At 35.2% G+C, this 18,684-nt stretch overlaps 1 protein-coding gene across 1 annotated transcript in view; it reads left to right on the top strand.

The window, feature by feature from the left end:
* The window catches only part of LOC127871649 (dihydrolipoyllysine-residue succinyltransferase component of 2-oxoglutarate dehydrogenase complex, mitochondrial-like), a 28,826-nt gene extending 12,341 nt beyond the window's left edge, over positions 1-16,485 (top strand). The window contains exons 3-13 of the mRNA XM_052414768.1: positions 4,246-4,288; positions 6,285-6,355; positions 6,662-6,736; positions 7,156-7,211; positions 8,161-8,269; positions 8,598-8,866; positions 9,404-9,501; positions 10,748-10,946; positions 12,795-12,878; positions 13,602-13,769; positions 15,389-16,485. Of these exons, the coding sequence (XP_052270728.1) occupies positions 4,246-4,288; positions 6,285-6,355; positions 6,662-6,736; positions 7,156-7,211; positions 8,161-8,269; positions 8,598-8,866; positions 9,404-9,501; positions 10,748-10,946; positions 12,795-12,878; positions 13,602-13,769; positions 15,389-15,523 (1,307 nt within the window). The 3' untranslated portion in view covers positions 15,524-16,485. The remainder of the gene's footprint in view (positions 1-4,245; positions 4,289-6,284; positions 6,356-6,661; positions 6,737-7,155; positions 7,212-8,160; positions 8,270-8,597; positions 8,867-9,403; positions 9,502-10,747; positions 10,947-12,794; positions 12,879-13,601; positions 13,770-15,388) is intronic.
* Positions 16,486-18,684: the final 2,199 nt, after the last annotated feature.

Genomic DNA, 18,684 nt, shown 5'->3' with positions numbered 1-18,684 from the left:
ATAGATGGTGGTTTTTTGCGCTTTAAAACTTAAAAAAAAAGTGTTTGTCGAAATGGACGTATACATGTATGTCTAGCAATCTTACTTTCGGTTTTAAAAGCGGTACCATTTGAAACATTATAAATTACTTGCTAACTAGGCTATAGATTTAATTTTATCTATGCCAATTAGAATATATCTGGTTGTTACAAGGAAGAAATCTGTCTTTTTTGCGTTTGAAACGTTTGTCAAAATTGACGAATACGTTCTTATAGAAATCCTACTTTTGGTTTTAAAAGCGGTACTGTTTGAAAAATAATAAATAACTTGCTAACTAGGCTATAGATTTAATGACAATTTTGCACACTTTCATATTGCATCTCTATATATTGATTAACATGTATTTCATTTCAAAGTCTGACAGAGGCAAATTGTGTGGCTTTAATGTTGTGGAATTTTACAACAAAACATTTACATGATAAGTTATATAATAGCAAGTGTTCTGGTGAGGTATAAAAATAGTTAAGACGTATGCAGTGTTCTGCCGTGGATGCGCCCTTGCGTCATTGGCGCAAAAAAAAGAGATTTGTCCCCACCCGTTTTCCGTATATGGGTCTGCGGGCGCACAGGAGTTAGAAATAAAAACTAATTGATTCAATGTGTAAATCGGTAAAGAAATAGAGTGAATGCGTAACTAGAACAAATTATTTCATTGGACGCGACGTTATTTCACAGCAAATGGTTAATTTACTTTAATAACACTTTACATGTATTTCATTGGTAAGTTGAGATTATAACAACTAAATACCAAGAAAATTTCCACAGCTTTCAAAATGGCGGAAAGTGACCGGTCGAAGAAAACAAACTCAATTTTGAATTTTTTTTCTTCTGCAGTGTAAAATTAGAAAATATGACGATAATAATAATACCCCAACAAGTCAAAAAAATTGTTTAGCAATGACGAAAAAAAAGTCTGCCCCTTAACATTAAAGCAAACTGGCTTCGAGAATTTTCTTGTTTACTGTTTGACAATAACAAAACTACATGCAGTTTGTGCATTAAGCACTAAAAAAAGAAAACGCCTTTACAATCGGTAATTCTAATTTGAAAGGGAATTCCCAGTAGATGCAGGGGTCTGGCTAGTGGGCGAAGTGGGCGATTTGCTCGCCAAGGGAATATTTATGTCGCTAATTAATTTCATGAAGGCGACATAACTTCTCCACCTTTTAATTACCGTACATTCGCGGCCATAAGTCTACCTCGGCCATAAGTCGAGGGGTATAATGTGGCTAGAAAAACTTGGTTTTTTGCCTTGACTCTGCCATAAGTCGGGGGGTAAATTTCCTCAATATCTCAGACATGTTTAAGTGATGTTTTACGAATGTACGGTAATTAAAAACACAATTGCTTTCGGCTTAGTATTATGAGATAAGACGTTTTTCCAGAATGCAGAAAATATTCCTCGGGTATCTCGTGATTTACGAATATGTATATAACAGCCGAATAGCAAGCGATGCGAGTGTTGGTAAATTCACGTGTTTCATGCAAAATGGCGAAAGCGTTTTTGATTATTTGAGAGCAAGTTACAATTATTTTGACCATATAATGAATTTCTGCGTTCAAGATTTTAACGAATTTTCACATCAATAGCACTAATATTTGAATACAAAAATATCTGCTCATAATACACGCTGAAAGTTATTACGTTAAATGGGAAACTAATTTTGATTTGTGAAATATATATATTAAGTTCGAAATAATCAATGATATGTTATTATGATTTTGAACAATAAAATATATTTTTCGTGATAATAAATAATTGAAACGTTGAATGTTTCGTTTTAAATATATTCTTATTATTAATATCCCAAAAAATGTCAACTGCCAGTGCAAAAGCCCTCAGAACCATGACTAAAACGTCACTTAAACATGTCTGAGATATTGAGGAAATTTACCCCCCCCCCCCCCCCCCCCGACTTATGGCAGAGTTTGTTTGTGCCACACATTGACCATTAAAATCAATTTGATGTGGAGAATTGGACATAGAAGAATTCTCAGCCAGAAGTTGCCCCATTGACAGGTCATGCAAAGTTGAACATTAAAATGCGCAGGCGGGAGCTATTAGAGTTCTTAAAATTGTTTATAGGTGAAGCCTTGATTAATTGCCTTGTGCTGGCTACCAGTAACTATACTTCAGCAAAGTTAAATGGCCCATTAAAACAATACAAAGGAATGATCAAATGGGAAGAGTTAACCTAGCACTGGCAATAAATATAGGGCTCATTCACAGGTAAGATTTGGAATCTGTGCTGTAAAATGAGATTTTAAATGAATTTTTATTTTTTTTAAATTGTAGCACAATATAAATTCGATTTAATCTTGATTTTCTTAAAATTTACATGGAAGTAAGAAGATTATGAATATTACTGGTTTTGTTAAAATTGAAGTTTTATTTGATACACCTGTACAGGAAAAATAAAATAAAAAGTACCAGAATAATTTACAATCAATTACAAATAAGAAAAATGTATGTTTTATACACTTGACATCTCTTATTATAAATGAAATGCAGCCTTTTGAATTCCATCACCCATTTCAGCCTCTATTATTGAAATAGCTTATCAGTTATCACATAAATAGCATGTTAAGTGTTAAATATATTACTTAAACTCAGTTAAATACATCAATAACAAAAATAAACACTTAAGTGTGTGTTTGTATTTGTAAATGTTGTCCCCCAAAGTGTGAAATATGAGTTGTTTCTGATTAATGATAATTGGCACGGTTTAATGAGGGGTATAAGACAAGTAAAGAGTTGATTGAAAGCTGAATGGAAATACTTCTCCTTTAATTTGCCGCAAAATACATGTAAAATGAAGACCCATGACGCAACTGTACAGAAGTGACATCTCCCGAAATTTTCAGCTAAGCTTGACCCCTGGATGCAAAAGTACCATTTCTCCACGAAAAGTTGCCACTTCTCCCTATTTTGGTCTTTGGGAGAAGTGACTTCTCCCTAAATTTTGAACCTAGCTAGACCCCTGAGATGTAGACAGATGTAGATGTAGACATTACGTACCTGTAACTGTTCAACATTTTGATAATATGTTGATTATTTAAAATGTTCAATTTGAATTAGAATGTTACATCCTGTGGACTGGCTGTAGGAAGAAATCAAGCCAGTTTTAGAGTGCAAGTAAAAGGTTATTAGTTTCTGAAAATTTAATTCTGCTACAAATATATTTCTGTGTTCCCAGATTTTTCCCTTTTGTCCCCACTTTATTTACCCTAAAGGGTCCCTGTCCCCAACAGTAAAGATTCAAGGCAGAACACTGCGTATGTCTCAGAGCTCATTAAAATTTCGGACACATTTTCTATTACTATATTTTCGAAGTGTTGTTGTTTGGACTTACTTAAACAAACCAGTAAATCAAAAATGAAACACATCAGGTCTTAAACCAAAGCTGTCAATTCCATTTTAACCATTATCACCATTGATGTGACAGATAGTTCATAGGGTATGTCTGTTATCACCCAGCAGATTTCTTGCTGCATGTAAAATATAGCCTGAAATGTTATATCTAATATCACTTTTTGTTCACAAATATGACTGCAAGGTGTCAGCGTAGTTTTCCTTATTATCCCCGCCATAGGCGGAGGGATATTGTTTTGGCGTTGTCCGTCTGTCTTTCCGTCCGTCTGTCCGGCACTTTTGTGTCCGGAGCCATATCTTGGAAGTGCTTTGGCGGATTTCAATAAAACTAGGTGTGAGTATATATATGGATAAGAGGATGATGCACGCCTTATGGCATTCTACACCATTTGTTAATAACAGAGTTATGGCCCTTTGTATCTTGGAAAAATGCTTTTTTGTGTCCGGAGCCATATCTTGGAAGTGCTTTGGCGGATTTCATTGAAACTTGGTATGAGTATATATATATGGATAAGAGGATGATGCATGCCAAATGGCATTGTACACCATTGGATAATAAAGGAGTTATGGCCCTTTGTATCTTGAAAAAATGCCTTAGAGTGTCAAATATAACACTTTTGTGTCCAGAATCATATTGGCGGGGGATATCAATTCAACGAATTTGCTTGTTAATGGTAAAGTTTCAAGGGGTCTCGGGATTGGCCCTTTATTTAATGGTATATTTTTTATTTTGAGGAAAGAGATGGAATAAAAATATAACTCTGTAAAATGAAAATAACTTCATATATATATCATAATGAACTCGTATATTTGTATGTTTTTTTACATGGAAGGGGTCTCAAGCTTCAACAAACCAACACCGCCTCATTGTATCAGGTGAGTGAATTGCTATGTTATTTATTTTTTAGCTATGGAAGACTAGCCTTCTTTGCTTAAAGGTTTCTGTGTGTGAATAACACAATTGTTAAATGATCTGTGAATGAACACATTTTCATTGGCTAAGACAGTGGCCTTAGAAAATGAAAGACAATATAATAATATTTGTTAAAGTCCAGTTTTCCAAGCATATTACAGTATGTGTTTGGTCTTAAACTACCGCTTAAATCTAGATGCTAAAATTGACTAGTTTAAACGTAGCGTGAATGCTTCAGCTGACTTACTGTTATTGACATCATTCAGTAATAATAACCCTTGGCATAACATATATGCTTTTAATATGCTTTAATATTACCATCATAAAGGTCATATAATAAAACAGTTGACTACAGAGGACCTTAGAATTTGATCTGATTTAAACTGGCAGGAAAACATATTGACTGACCCAGATCATAATCAATTGCCTTCAAGTCAATAATTGTATAATATTTAACTGAATTGTTTTTTCTTAGGAAAATACAAGTATTACAGCTTAAAACTTCATGGGTGTGTAGAATCAATGGGAAGAAGTTAGAACCATAACCATACACTTTCTTAGCTAAGAGTTATTGCCCTTTGTTGTTTTTATGCCCCCAGTAGGAAGTCATATAGTGATCGGACTTTCCATCCGTCCGTATGTCCGTCTTTCCGTCACACTTTGCGTTTAGGTTTCGAAAAATGCTGATAACTTCTATGTCCCTTGAGATATAACCTTTATATTTGGTTTGCATGTGTATATGGACAAGGCCTTTCCATACGCACAAAAAGTTTGACCCCTGTTACCTTGACGTTGAACTTAGGGTCCGCGTTTAGGTTTCGAAATCTGTGTTTAGGTTTCGAAAAATGCTCATAACTTCAATGTCCCTTGAGATATAACCTTCATATTTGGTATGGATGTGTATATGGACAAGGCATTTCCATACGCACAACAATTTTGACCCCTGTGACCTTGATGTTAAACTTAAAGGTCCGCGTTTACTCATGTAGGTTTCGAAATCTGTGTTTAGGTTTCGAAAAATGCTCATAACTTCTATGTCCCTTGAGATATAACCTTCATATTTGGTATGCATGTGTATATGGACAAGCCTTTCCATACGCACACAAATTTTGACCCCTGTTACCTTGACGTTGAACTTAGGGTCCGCGTTTAGGTTTCAAAATCTGTGTTTAGGTTTCGAAAAGTGCTCATTACTTCTATGTTCCTTGAGATATAACCTTCATATTTGGTATGCATGGGTATATGGACAAGGCCTTTCCATACGCAAACAAATTTCGACCCCTGTTACCTTGACCTTGAACTTGTGTTTAGGTTTCACAATCTGCGTTTAGGTTTTGAAAAAAGCTCATAACTTCTATCAAGCGTTTATAGGGGGCATAAGTCATCCTTTGGTGACAGCTCTTGTTGTTTGATAAAACTTTTCAAGGCCATATCTCAGATACACTGCAAGATTTCAACATAAAACTTCATGGATGTATAGACAATAGCTCATTCAGCTTGCCAATTTTGTCCTTGATGTCATGTACTAAACTAACTTTACTTCTCTCTTTTGCATATTGGAATAACTTAATGCTACATCGAATTATTTCACATGAATGTTACACAGAGTGGGTAATTATGTGACGATCAAGATGGAAACATTTATGCTGAAACAGTACTTTTTCGCTTTCTTTATTATTTTTGTTTAATGTTGAAATGCCGCTCACTTTCCAGCTATATCGTTAAGAAAGTAATAAGCGTTTCTTTCGTATTAATATTCGCTTTTTATCTCGAGTTTACTCACTATTAATGTTCTTATCGGAGTTTTTGTTATCCCACTAAGAAATTTTGTAGCAATTCAAACATTAATAAAAGTAATAATCGGTAAAATATACCTGTCTCTGCATGGATGTGGCCATATTGACCTCTTTAAGATAATCATGTGATTACCCCTCAGTTACATATCTCCCCTTTTTTCAGAGCATCCAGTTCACAGACAGCATGTACTCTTCACTACAGCCTCCGCTACATTAGGACATCATCAGCACTTTGTAAGATAATTTCCTGGTTTCAAAGTTGTGTATGTATCTTTTTTTAAAGTTCAATCAAAACATTTATAAATTTAATCAATACATATTTATTCTTTTGAAATCGGAAATTAAATATATAATTTAAAGAAGAGTTAAAAATAATTGTTTTAAATTGTTTAAATATGTTATATATTCAATATTTAATCATATTTGCACAGTTTTTATGTCTGTTTAACTTTAAAACAAGATCAGTTAAGGAAGGTACAAGTATGCATCTATGGAATTCAAAGATGCTTTCTGAATAATAATTCTTTTTTTTTTTGTAAGGTAATGAGGTACAGACTATAAAATGCCCCCCGTTTGCAGAGTCTATCACAGAAGGAGACATCAGATGGGAAAAAGGTAAAATCTCTACCTGTTTGGTAATTTAATGAGAATATAAATATTTATAAGTAAATATTAAATGACACTTATTCCAATGTAGGTAATATTTAATGCATATAAATTGATGCCTAAGTGAACATTAAATTGTCACAAGCGTCGATGATTTGTTTTTAGTGGTGCATATTTTTGTTGTTCAATATATGAGGAAATTGCACAGTATTTTGCAGCTTTATTTCTGATGTCATGTTTGTTTGTTGCATTGACAGACAGCATTGATGTATTTGAACAATTCAAATTGGTCTACACTTGACAGGGGTCAAAGTGCAATGAACAGTAGTTATGTAATTCATACATTTAATTTAAATATCCATGTTATGTTGCGTTAGAGAACTTTTGAAGTGTTGTTCGCTAAACACTGCTTTTGGATATCATTTCAGCTGTTGGTGATGTAGTGAAGGTAGATGATGTTATAGCAGAGGTTGAGACAGACAAAGTATGTTGGAATGTCTTTCTTTAGTTATGTCTTGTACATTATGGATGCTTCCATAAACATCTTATAACATAATAAAAAAGTCTGCAATACCATCCAATCATCTTACTAGGGCATCACTTGGTTATCAATTAATTTATTTTGTACAAAAGAGCACATGTATTTTCCTTGTGAATTTCAAAAGTGCAAGTGGAATTGTTTGGGATATTCCATAACTGGAAATTAATTAACAATATGTTGGCAGGAATTCTGTGGCTAATTTCATACATATGTTTGTTAGTTTATTATGTGAAATCCTGTTGTTTTTAGCTCGGCTGTTTTTCGGGGAAATCCGAGGTATTGTCATAGCCAGCTCGTCGTGTCGTCCGCTTTGTGCTAAAACCTTTACATTTTGTAAAGGTTTTGAACATTTGCTCTAAAATTGAAGTGCTTCAACCAACAACTTTGAAACTTGGTATGTAGCTGCACCTTGATTAGTTCTACATGCCACACCCATTTTTGGGTCACTAGGTCAAAGGTCAAGGTCACCTGTGACCTCTTAAAAAAATATTCTGAAAAGCTTTCATTTATTAAAAAACGCACCAGCAGCAGAGCGTGGCACCCGTTATGGGGTGCTCTTGTTTATGCTTCCTTACACAAAGTTTGACATTTTGCATACTTAGATATATTATTTGTATTAATTATTTTATTAACAACTATTTTGTGGAGTTTTGAGACAAAAGTGGAATGTGGGGGCATCTGTGCCCAAAATACACATGTCTAGTACAATGTGGTTCAATCCTGTTCTGTTGCAAACAGGTTGTCCATCGAAAGAACCCTTAGTTCAAATAGCTGGCATTAAGTCGTAAATATGGTAGCTGGAAAGCATTCAACTTGTCTTGGAAACCTTAAAATTTAACATTCCTTTTGCGTTTTTATACCAGCACTGTAACAACTTTTTTCTGTATTTCAGACCTCTATACAGATCCCCAGTCCTGTCTCAGGTGTTATAACCTCTCTCTTGGTTGCTGATGGGGACACAGTGGAGGCGGGAAAACAGATCTGTACAATTACTGTCGGAGGTTTGGAGAAATATATCATTATTATAGACATGTTATTCTTTTCTTCTAATCTGTATGAATGTTCAAAACGGTAGTTGGATAATCAAGAATGCCTTACAATAAAATTAAATATGCGATACACTATTACAGATCTTTTTGTGTGAAAGTCTTAATTATAAAGTTTTCAGATGACTTTTAACACATAGAATTTGGAAAGTGTACAATAAGTATGTTGTAAGTTTCGACCACATATGGTTTACAGATATTACAATGTGTGTGGTATGTGAGCATTGGCCACTGTTACATAATTGTCTATTTATCAGTTTCTATATCAATCTAAATCATGCAGCTGGTGGCAGTGCACCTGCTCCAAAAGCTGCACCAAAGGTTGAGACGCCACCTCCCAAGGCTGCCACGCCCCCACCCCCTGCTGTGACTCCGCCCTCTGCCACGGGGTCAGCTGGCCCCATCCCAACATCAGCCCCTGCTCCAAGACCCCTTCCAACCGCTCCCATGTCCTCAGTACCTGTTGGTGATGTGAAACTTAAAGCTGCTGCGCCAGTAATCATGGCTGCTACTGAGGCAGGACCAGTAGGCGGAACTAGAGGTGAAAGTAGGGTAGGTACCTGTGATCTGTCTGGTTCAACATTAAGCAAAAGTCATATTTGTATTGTAGCAATATTTTAATAACCTTCTATGCCAAGACCATAACATCTTTGACCTCTTAATTTAAGTAATTGTCTTCATTTCCATGGTGTTTTTCACATAATTATTTTACCAATATAACCTAATGATAAACATTTGAAACTTCTTTAAATAAACAAATACAGCTGTACTTTAATTATGTAATATCTTAGATTTAAACTGTAGTTAAATAATATGATTGGCAAGAGTGCCTGTAATTTCCCACTAGATTGTTCAGGCAATCAGAAAAAATGGTGTTTTAGATAAATAGGAGATTTATATGTCATTGACATTTAGCAGCTTTTTTGATAAGATTCATTGATAAGTAAGTTCAGTATATAAAGTTTATTGAATGATAGGACTAAAAACATCCTGTAATTGCTGGACATGTATTACTATTATTTTGCAGTGGCATATCTTTAAAATTACTTTTTTTCTTAGATATTAAAAAAAGCCATGTCGTGTTTTCAGGTAAAAATGAATCGAATGAGGAAGAGGATTGCCCAACGTTTGAAGGATGCCCAAAACACGTGTGCTATGTTGACAACTTTTAATGAAATTGACATGAGGTAAAGTTATTTGGTAAACCCATGCTCTCTATTCCATTTTTCATAATACAAAGCATGAAGATTAATGGTTTCTGAAGACTTCAGACATTTTTTTTCAGTATTAGATGACCAGTTTGCTGGAAAATGTTAAATGTTTAAAACATATTCTTTGGAATATGACTTTTTAGTATCAGTGATAATGTGTGTACCATAAGTGATTAAAAAAAAATGAAAATTGCCCCCCAAAATTGGCTGTTTCTCAGTGACAACAAATAATGATTTTTAAAATAAAAACATTACCCAAAAATGGCACATAAAGGAAAATTAAGAAAACATTATCAATATCCTGTTAGTAAGAGGAAACTTAAGATGCACTAATATAAAATTTCAGTTTAGCATTGTATTTAATGGAAAAAAATGGAACCAAGTAACATTTTGAAAATATCTAAAACATAATAGTATCATTATCTTGTTTGTAAAAGGAAACTTTAGATGCATTAATATTATAAAATTTCAGTTGAACATTGTATGTAATGGAAAAAATGGAACAATTTAACATTTTGAAAATATCTAAAACATATGTTTTTTTCCCAATCTTAAAGCCACAGATTGGAAATAAAAAGCAAACAAGATGTTGGGCTCATTAAATGTATAAGCTCCCAGTGAAAGCCTGGTCAATTACCATTCATTGGTCCATTTGAAGTCCAACAGTAGGTCACTGTTAAGATCAAAATGAGGTTGGGTGATTTGGTTGCATTGATAATGTTCATATATAACATCTACTCAAGTGTCAAAGCTTTTAAACAAGTGGTATTGATATCGTACGAAATGTGTCATTTTTGGTTTAACCATGCAAATTGACCTTGAATATTATTACAAGTCCAAAAGTAAGTTCATGTCAAGGTCAAAATAAGGTTAGGTGGGATTGTGGGTGTGTTGATAAGTGTTCAAAGACATCATCTGTCCAGTATCAGACCTTTGTAGGAATCATTATTTGTTATACTATGATTTCTGGCCTCCTGTATTAGGCTTAGTCTAAACATAGGTCAATGTCAAGTTTAAAATGAGGTCAGGTGATGTGGGTGTGGTATGCAAGTATTAAGGTTTTGTAGTAAGAATGATTGACGTGAGATGAAACGCTTCATTTTGGATTTACCTTTTTGGATTAACCTATTACCAACAAACTGTAAAACAACAAACAGAGAGGCAAATCTGTAGGAGCATAAAAGAAATCACCTACATTACATAATGTCTTAATTTATTTCAGCAACGTTACTGAGATGAGAAATAAATACAAGGATGCATTCTTGAAAAAACACGGCTTGAAGCTTGGATTTATGTCTGCCTTCATCAGGGCCTCCGCGTATGCACTTCAGGATCAGCCAGTGGTGAATGCCGTTATAGATGGCGAGGATACTTTATATAGAGACTATATTGATATCAGTGTTGCTGTGTCAACACCCAAAGTAAGTGAAGGTTGAGAAGTGTCATGATTTACCAATAATTTACATTTATCTCAACCTTGAATCTGATTTATTATGATGTGAGTTAAGCTCTCTCTTTCACATGAGAAGCCCATAAACTCGCCTTTTTAAGTGTGGAGTGCCACCCAAAAACTTTAACTGCTAGAGGTATTTAAATTTTATGAACGTAATTTCTTGATCAGCAACTTGTGAGTCTGGGTATGATGGTGAATATTTGTTACTGATCATCAGATTTAGTGCTCCTTTTAAAGGGAAATGTTGACATACAATGCATTTTCTATTAGTAAATACAAGAAAATAATGTTCGGCGAATACAAAAGATATTGCAGTACTTGGAGTTATGACATATGTTATTCCTAAATACAAGTTCTACAGTGATGAAAGGCGAGAAATAACTTTTTTCAAAGATGTTGAAGTATACATGTATCAGTTTGAAAATGACTAAGTCATGACTAGATATTGGTATTTTTTCTCTTTTTTAGCTGAAATAATGATACAGAATATATAATGAAATTATGGATGAATATAAACTCAAATAAATCTTGCTTCATCAATATTTATTAGGGATGGCAAAATTATTCGAATATTCGATTGAATGGTCAGCATTCGAATAATAAAAATGATATTCGCATTTTTTTCCAAACGTAATTTCACCAATATTTAATGACCTGCGAACCGCTTACTAAAATGCAACCAAAATCACCTGGGAGTAACATGTTTGACGTGACGTTCTTCGTGTCAAACTGATAACGCGGCCCGTATCAGTGTTGATTGAGCAATGCAATATACACGCTCTAAGAAAGGCCCCGACTGTTGTTTGCCAATGGGGTGCCAATTAACAGTTTCAATTGACTGGCGAATAATAATTAAGTTTTGTGATCACAGTATGTACAGCCATTAAAATGTGTTAATTACTCAAATCGCGCAATGCAATATACTTACTATAAGAAAGGGTCCGAACTGTTGTTTGTCAATTAGGTACCAATTAAGGGCTTCAATTTACTGGCGAATAATAATTTAGTTTTTGTGATCACAGTTTGAACAGACATTTAAATATGTGAATTACTCAAAAGTATCAGATGATATAAATTAAACAATCATTAAGGAATCATAATTCAAATCTGAAATGCCACCAGCCCTTTCTGCAGTATGGAATACTTTACACGGTCTGTGGATAAGAAGACCGCAACGTGTAAAGTGTGTAAACTTAGTTTTACATATGCGCGGTCTGCTACAAATCTGTGGAATCATTAAAAAATAAAATTCTATGACACGATAATTTTCATTCTATTTGTGCCCGATCACAGTATCGGTCATAGTATTAGTCGACAGCGAAACAATTATTCGATAGCAACGTTAATAAACAGCCTCGTATTTAACAAACGGATATAACTTACAAACCAATGGAAATTAACACATAACAAGGAAAATCAATCCAGCCGTTTTATGCGAATATTCGAATATTCGATTGAATGAATTTGCGAACATTCGAATACCGATATTGGTATTCGATGCCATCCCTAATATTTATGTTTATAAGAGTGAAATTTGTAATTTCATTCAAATGGTAATGAAAATAAAGGGAAAACACAAATTGAGGGTTGGCCATTTGGAAGTGTGAGAATTCTTAATTAATCGATAATATTTTCCTAAACTTTACTTTTTGTTGCATTAAATCACAGCAATAGTAAAGTGCCATCAAGGAACAGAAAATCAAAATTTTGTATTACAGGTCTATATTTGAATGAATTGACAGTTTTTTAAGTACCAAAATGCTTGCTATAAACATGACTTATGTAATAAACTACAGAGTTATGATGTATTTAACAGGGCTTAGTTGTTCCTGTGATACGAAATGTAGAAACCATGAACTATGCTGAAATTGAGAAGACCATCAATGCTTTAGGAGAGAAGGTGAGAAGAGGATAAGATTGTGGGATATGTTGAATGTTTTATACTATTTGCTTTTGATCATGTGTTTTGTTGTACTTTTAACTTTGTTTAATGTTTTCCTGAACGTCTTGTTGCAGCATTGTAACTCTTTCAGGACCAATCACAACGGATACAATTTTCAAATGATCCCATAAAAATAATTTGATTTTTCAACCAGTTTTTTGTGAAGTTGCTGAGATTGCTGTAAATCTGGCTGGCATTTCGGCTTAAGGCGGCATAAAACAACAAATCTTGCTGAAAGTTATAATACTAAACTTGCTGCTTACTAACATATATAACTTCAAATTGCATAGTTAATTGCAAATAATTAATTGGAAAATGGTAAGGAACCTTGTTTTGTGGCATGGTCAAGTTTCTATTGCCATTTGCATGGTCAATTATAAACCAGTTAAAGCTCCCACAGTTTTGCAAAGACAGTCAATAGCCCCATGTTGTTTGTGACTTCACAAAGTTTTACAAAGAAAGGCAATAAGCGCGATGTTGTGTTAGACCGCCTTTAGTTTTACATAGAGAGTCAATAAGCCCCATGTGTAAGACGGCCCATAGATTTGCATTGACAGTCAATAGCCCCATGTTGTTTGTGACCTCCCACAGTTTTGCATTGACAGTCAATAAGCCCCATGTTGTTTGTGACCTCCCACAGTTTTACATTGACAGTCAATAAACCCCATGGTTGTGTGTCAGGCTCGTGCTGGTGACCTTGCAGTGGAGGACATGGATGGCGGTACCTTCACCATCTCCAACGGAGGCGTCTTTGGCTCCATGTTTGGCACACCGATTATCAACCCACCCCAGTCCGCCATCTTGGGCATGCATGGGATCTTTGATCGGCCAGTGGCTGTCAATGGCAAGGTATACACATACATTTCTACTTGTATGTTCGCTTTAGAGGCTTTTTGTTATGTTTACTTTTGTGTCCAAAGTTGAAATCACATATAATAGTTTAAACCTTCGAAGAAGAGGGGGTATATTGCTTTGCACATGTCGGTCGGTCGGTCTGTCGGTCGGTCGGTCCGTCCACCAGGTGGTTTCCGGATGAAAACTCAAGAACGCTTGGGGCTAGGATCATGAAACTTCATAGGTACATTGATCATGACTCGCAGATGACCCCTATTGATTTTGAGGTCACTAGGTCAAAGGTCAAGGTCACAGTGACCCGAAATAGTAAAATGGTTTCCGGATGATAACTCAAGAACGCTTAGGCCTAGGATCATGAAACTTGATAGGTAGATTGATCATGACTCGCAGATGACCCCTATTGATTTTCAGGTCACTAGGTCAAAGGTCAAGGTCACAGTGACCCGAAATAGTAAAATGGTTTCCGGATGATAACTCAAGAACGCTTATGCCTAGGATCATAAAACTTCATAGGTAGATTGATAATGGCTGGCAGATGACCCCTATTGATTTTCAGGTCACTAGGTCAAAGGTCAAGGTCACGGTGACCCGAAATAGTAAAATGGTTTCCGGATGAAAACTCAAGAACGCTTATGCCTAGGATCATGAAACTTCATAGGTAAATTGATCATGACTCGCAGATGACCCCTATTGATTTTCAGGTCACTAGGTCAAAGGTCAAGGTCACGGTGACCCGAAAAAGTAAAATGGTTTCCGGATGATAACTCAAGAACGCTTATGCCTAGGATCATGAAACTTGATAGGTAGATTGATCATGACTTGCAGTTGACCCCTATTGATTTTCAGGTCACTATATCAAAGGTCAAGGTCACGGTGACCCGAAAAAGTAAAATGGTTTTCGGATGATAACTCAAGAACGCTTATGCCTAGGATCATGAAACTTGATAGGTAGATTGATCATGACTTGCAGTTGACCCCTATTGATTTTCAGGTCACTATATCAAAGGTCAAGGTCACGGTGACCTGAAATAGTAAAATGGTTTCTGGATGATAACTCAAGAAAGCTAATGGCTACGATCATGAAACTTCATAGGTACATTGATTATGACTCGCAGATGACCCCTATTGATTTTGAGGTCACAAGGTTAAAGGTCAAGGTCACAGTGACTCGAAATAGTAAAATGGTTTCCGGATGATAACTCAAGAATCCTACGCCTAGGATCATGAAACTTCATAGGTACATTGATCATGACTGGCAGATGACCCCTATTGATTTTCAGGTCACTAGGTCAAAGGTCAAGGTCACAGTGACTCAAAAGAGTACAGTGGTTTCCGGATGATATCTTACATTAGGTCAAAGGTCAAGGTCACAGTGACAAAAAACGTATTCACACAATGGCTGCCACTACAACTGACAGCCCATATGGGGGGCATGCATGTTTTACAAACAGCCCTTGTTATGTTTAATAAAAGACTTCCATTCTGCTGAATTCCACCTTCTCAGAATAGTTTAGTTCCTTCTGGTCTCAGGTGTGCCTATGACTATCTTGTTTATATAAATGAAGAGTTAATCAATTCTTTGTTGATGTTAAAATATTAAAACTGAATTCCAGGTGGAGATTCGGCCTATGATGTATGTTGCCTTGACCTACGACCACAGACTCATAGATGGTAGAGAGGCAGTCACTTTCCTTAGAAAGATTAAATCTGCTGTTGAAGACCCCCGCACCTTGTTGCTAGAATTGTAATACCCAGGAAATGTAGTTGTTATTAGAATGCATTTTGCAAAATAAGGTGACAGTGCATACTTGGAGAAAGAAATATGTATTTGAGTTTATAATATATAATTGAATAGTGAATGTTGTCTACATCTGGTTAATAGATTTACGATATTAATTCAGGTATTCAATTTATTTACATTATTTGCTGTTTTATTTTTATGGTGTTGATTTAACAATATTGCTTGTGTGGGAATTGTGAGCTGAAATGAATAGTTTTATCATCAGTTAGATACAAGTTTGTACCAATTTTAAATTTGGTGCCAAATCAAAGTGGTAGCGGTTACTAGGATTGTAAATTCATGATTACTTTATTTTGTATTTTTCTTAAGTTTGTGAAACAGGTAAACATTAAGAGTTGAAGACATTGTGGAAAAGGGAAATAAAATGAAAAAAGCATAGTTAATTTAATTAAGTAATGTCTTTGTTTTGGGTACAGGTTTAAATGTTTTGAATGACATGTTATCTAAACAGCCTCCTAACTGTTTATTGCTGCATAATGTTTTTTGAATGTGCTGCTATACAAAAAACAATATTGATTTTTGTATTATTGTTAATGATTATTCTATTTATGCTTGTGTGCAGACTGCCTTGACAAAATGTACACAGGCATTTATTAGCGTACTGTTATTATTATCTGTAGCATTAACAGCTGATTTTTAAAATTTATTTTGTCTTACATTGTCTAAAACCTATTTATAGGTGGGAATTTAATTTACCCTAGCTCCTACTGAACTGAAAAGTAGTCTGACTTCAACTTTTACTATGAGGTAAATTTTTAAAGAACTAAATGTTTCTCAAGAATGAAACAAATTAGCGTGGAATTTGTAATACTGGCAGAACCAGTAGTTGTACTGTAACGTATTTGGTCTTTTCAGTTATTAAGTGCAGTATTATTTTGAGTTCAGGATGCAATAAATTTTGAATTATTTCATGTTCTATCGTTATTGTAAAATGACCATATAAAGAAGAATTAAATAGTTTTTAGTGTGAGCATTATCTCACACTAATGTTACAGACCATATTTTGCAAATCAGTATGTGCTTAGAAGCCTTAGGTATGGTATGGAAAGACAACCACTGCCTGTTGCAGCAGACGACAAATGCTATATAGAGCGTCTGCTAGGAAAGATAACCACCACATTTGACTGTTTATAGTTCCCCACTGGTACACTGCAGAGGGTTTATATGACTAATAGTGTTTAACAGCTTGTAAGACGAGATTGACCAGTCTAGTGTTTATCATTGAAATCTGTACATATTGGCTGCTTTCAGGGAAAACGGAGCTTAATACATGTCAAATAAGATTAGCCTGTGCATACTGATTAGCCTGTGCAATGCGCACAAGCTTATCAAGGACAACATTTTTTAACAGCGAACACCTACAGTGCCTTCAGCGCTTTGATTTTTATGCTCCCCCAAAATAAATTTTTGGGGGAGCATATAGTCGCCACTTCGTCTGTCCGTGTGTGCGTCTGTCTGTCCGTACGTGCACATTTTTTGTCCGGGCTATTTCTCAGCAACTAATGACCGGAATTCAATGAAACTTTATGGGAAGCTTCACTACCAAGAGGAGATGTGCATATTATCAGCGGGTTCTGGTCGGATGATTTTTATGCCCCCTTTTCGAAGAAAAGACGGCATATAGTGATCGGACTGTCCGTCTGTCTTTCCGTCACACTTTGCATTTAGGTTTCGAAAAATGCTCATAACTTCTATGTCCCTTGAGATATAACCTTTATATTTGGTATGCATATGTATATGGACAAGGCCTTTCCATACGCACACAATTTTTTACCCCTGTGACCTTGACCTTGAACTTAGGGTCCGCGTTTAGGTTTCGAAATCTGCGTTTAGGTTTCGAAAAATGCTCATAACTTCTATGTCCCTTGAGATATAACCTTCATATTTGGTATGCATGTGTATATGGACAAGGCCTTTCCATACGCACAAAAATTGTACCCCTGTGACCTTGACCTTGAACTTAGGGTCCGCGTTTAGGTTTCGAAATCTGCGTTTAGGTTTCGAAAAATGCTCATAACTTCTATGTCCCTTGATATATAACCTTCATATTTGGTATGCATGTGTATATGGACAAGGCCTTTCCATACGCACAAAAAAATTTACCCCTGTAAATTTGACCTTGAACTTAGTGTCCGCGTTTAGGTTTCAAAATCTGCGTTTAGGTTTCAAAAATGCTCATAACTTCTATGTCCCTTGAGATATAACCTTCATATTTGGTATGCATGTGAATATGGACAAGGCCTTTCCATACGCACAAAAATGTTGACCCCTGTGACCTTGACCTTGAAGTTAGGGCCCGCATTTAGGTTTCGAAATCTGCGTTTAGGTTTAAAAAAATGCTCATAACTTCTATGTCCCTTGAGATATAACCTTCATATTTGGTATGCATGTGTATATGGACAAGGCCTTTCCATACGCACACAAATTTTGACCCCTGTGACCTTGACCTTGAACTTGGGGTCCGCGTTTAGGTTTCAAAATCTGTGTTTAGGTTTCGAAAAAAACTCATAACTTCTATCAAGCATTTATAGGGGGCATAAGTCATCCTATGGTGACAGCTCTTGTTCACAGAGTTATGGCCCTTTGAAATTTTCTATAAAAAAATTCTTGTCCCCCCCAACTACTGTGCCCTCAAGACGTTTCCTTTTATCTGAATATATAGTTCAATATTGTGACAAAAAAAACTTTGGAGAGCATCACCCGTCTCCGACGGTTTCTTGTTCTTCTTTTCACCAGTATTATTGCCAGAAAAATACATTAAGAGTCTGTAAATTGGTGTTCCATGATCAATACACTTATACTTTAGATTATACATTGTTTAACCAACATCAACAATGATCATGTAACATTATTTAGGTGATGAATTTGAATGAATCATTCGAATTGGATTGGTCTGACGGAAGTTCTATCGAAATCACCAGCACGTCCACCATATACGTGCACAAGTATTATATCAGATTTTGCATCTTTTGATTTTATTTAGTTTCAAATTTACTAACATGGTAATTTATGTTGTTTTCAACAAAAAATTGTTACTGTCTCAATGGTATGGTGGCAATAATGCAGATGTTCGCTTTCATTTTTATAGCGAAATGAAATAAGTCAATA

Source organism: Dreissena polymorpha, chromosome 3 (genome assembly GCF_020536995.1).
Source record: "Dreissena polymorpha isolate Duluth1 chromosome 3, UMN_Dpol_1.0, whole genome shotgun sequence".
In the NCBI taxonomy this organism is placed as follows: Eukaryota; Metazoa; Mollusca; class Bivalvia; order Myida; family Dreissenidae; genus Dreissena; species Dreissena polymorpha.
The sequence above is the reverse complement of the archived record's forward strand: the minus strand, read 5'-3'. Positions and strand labels throughout refer to the sequence as shown.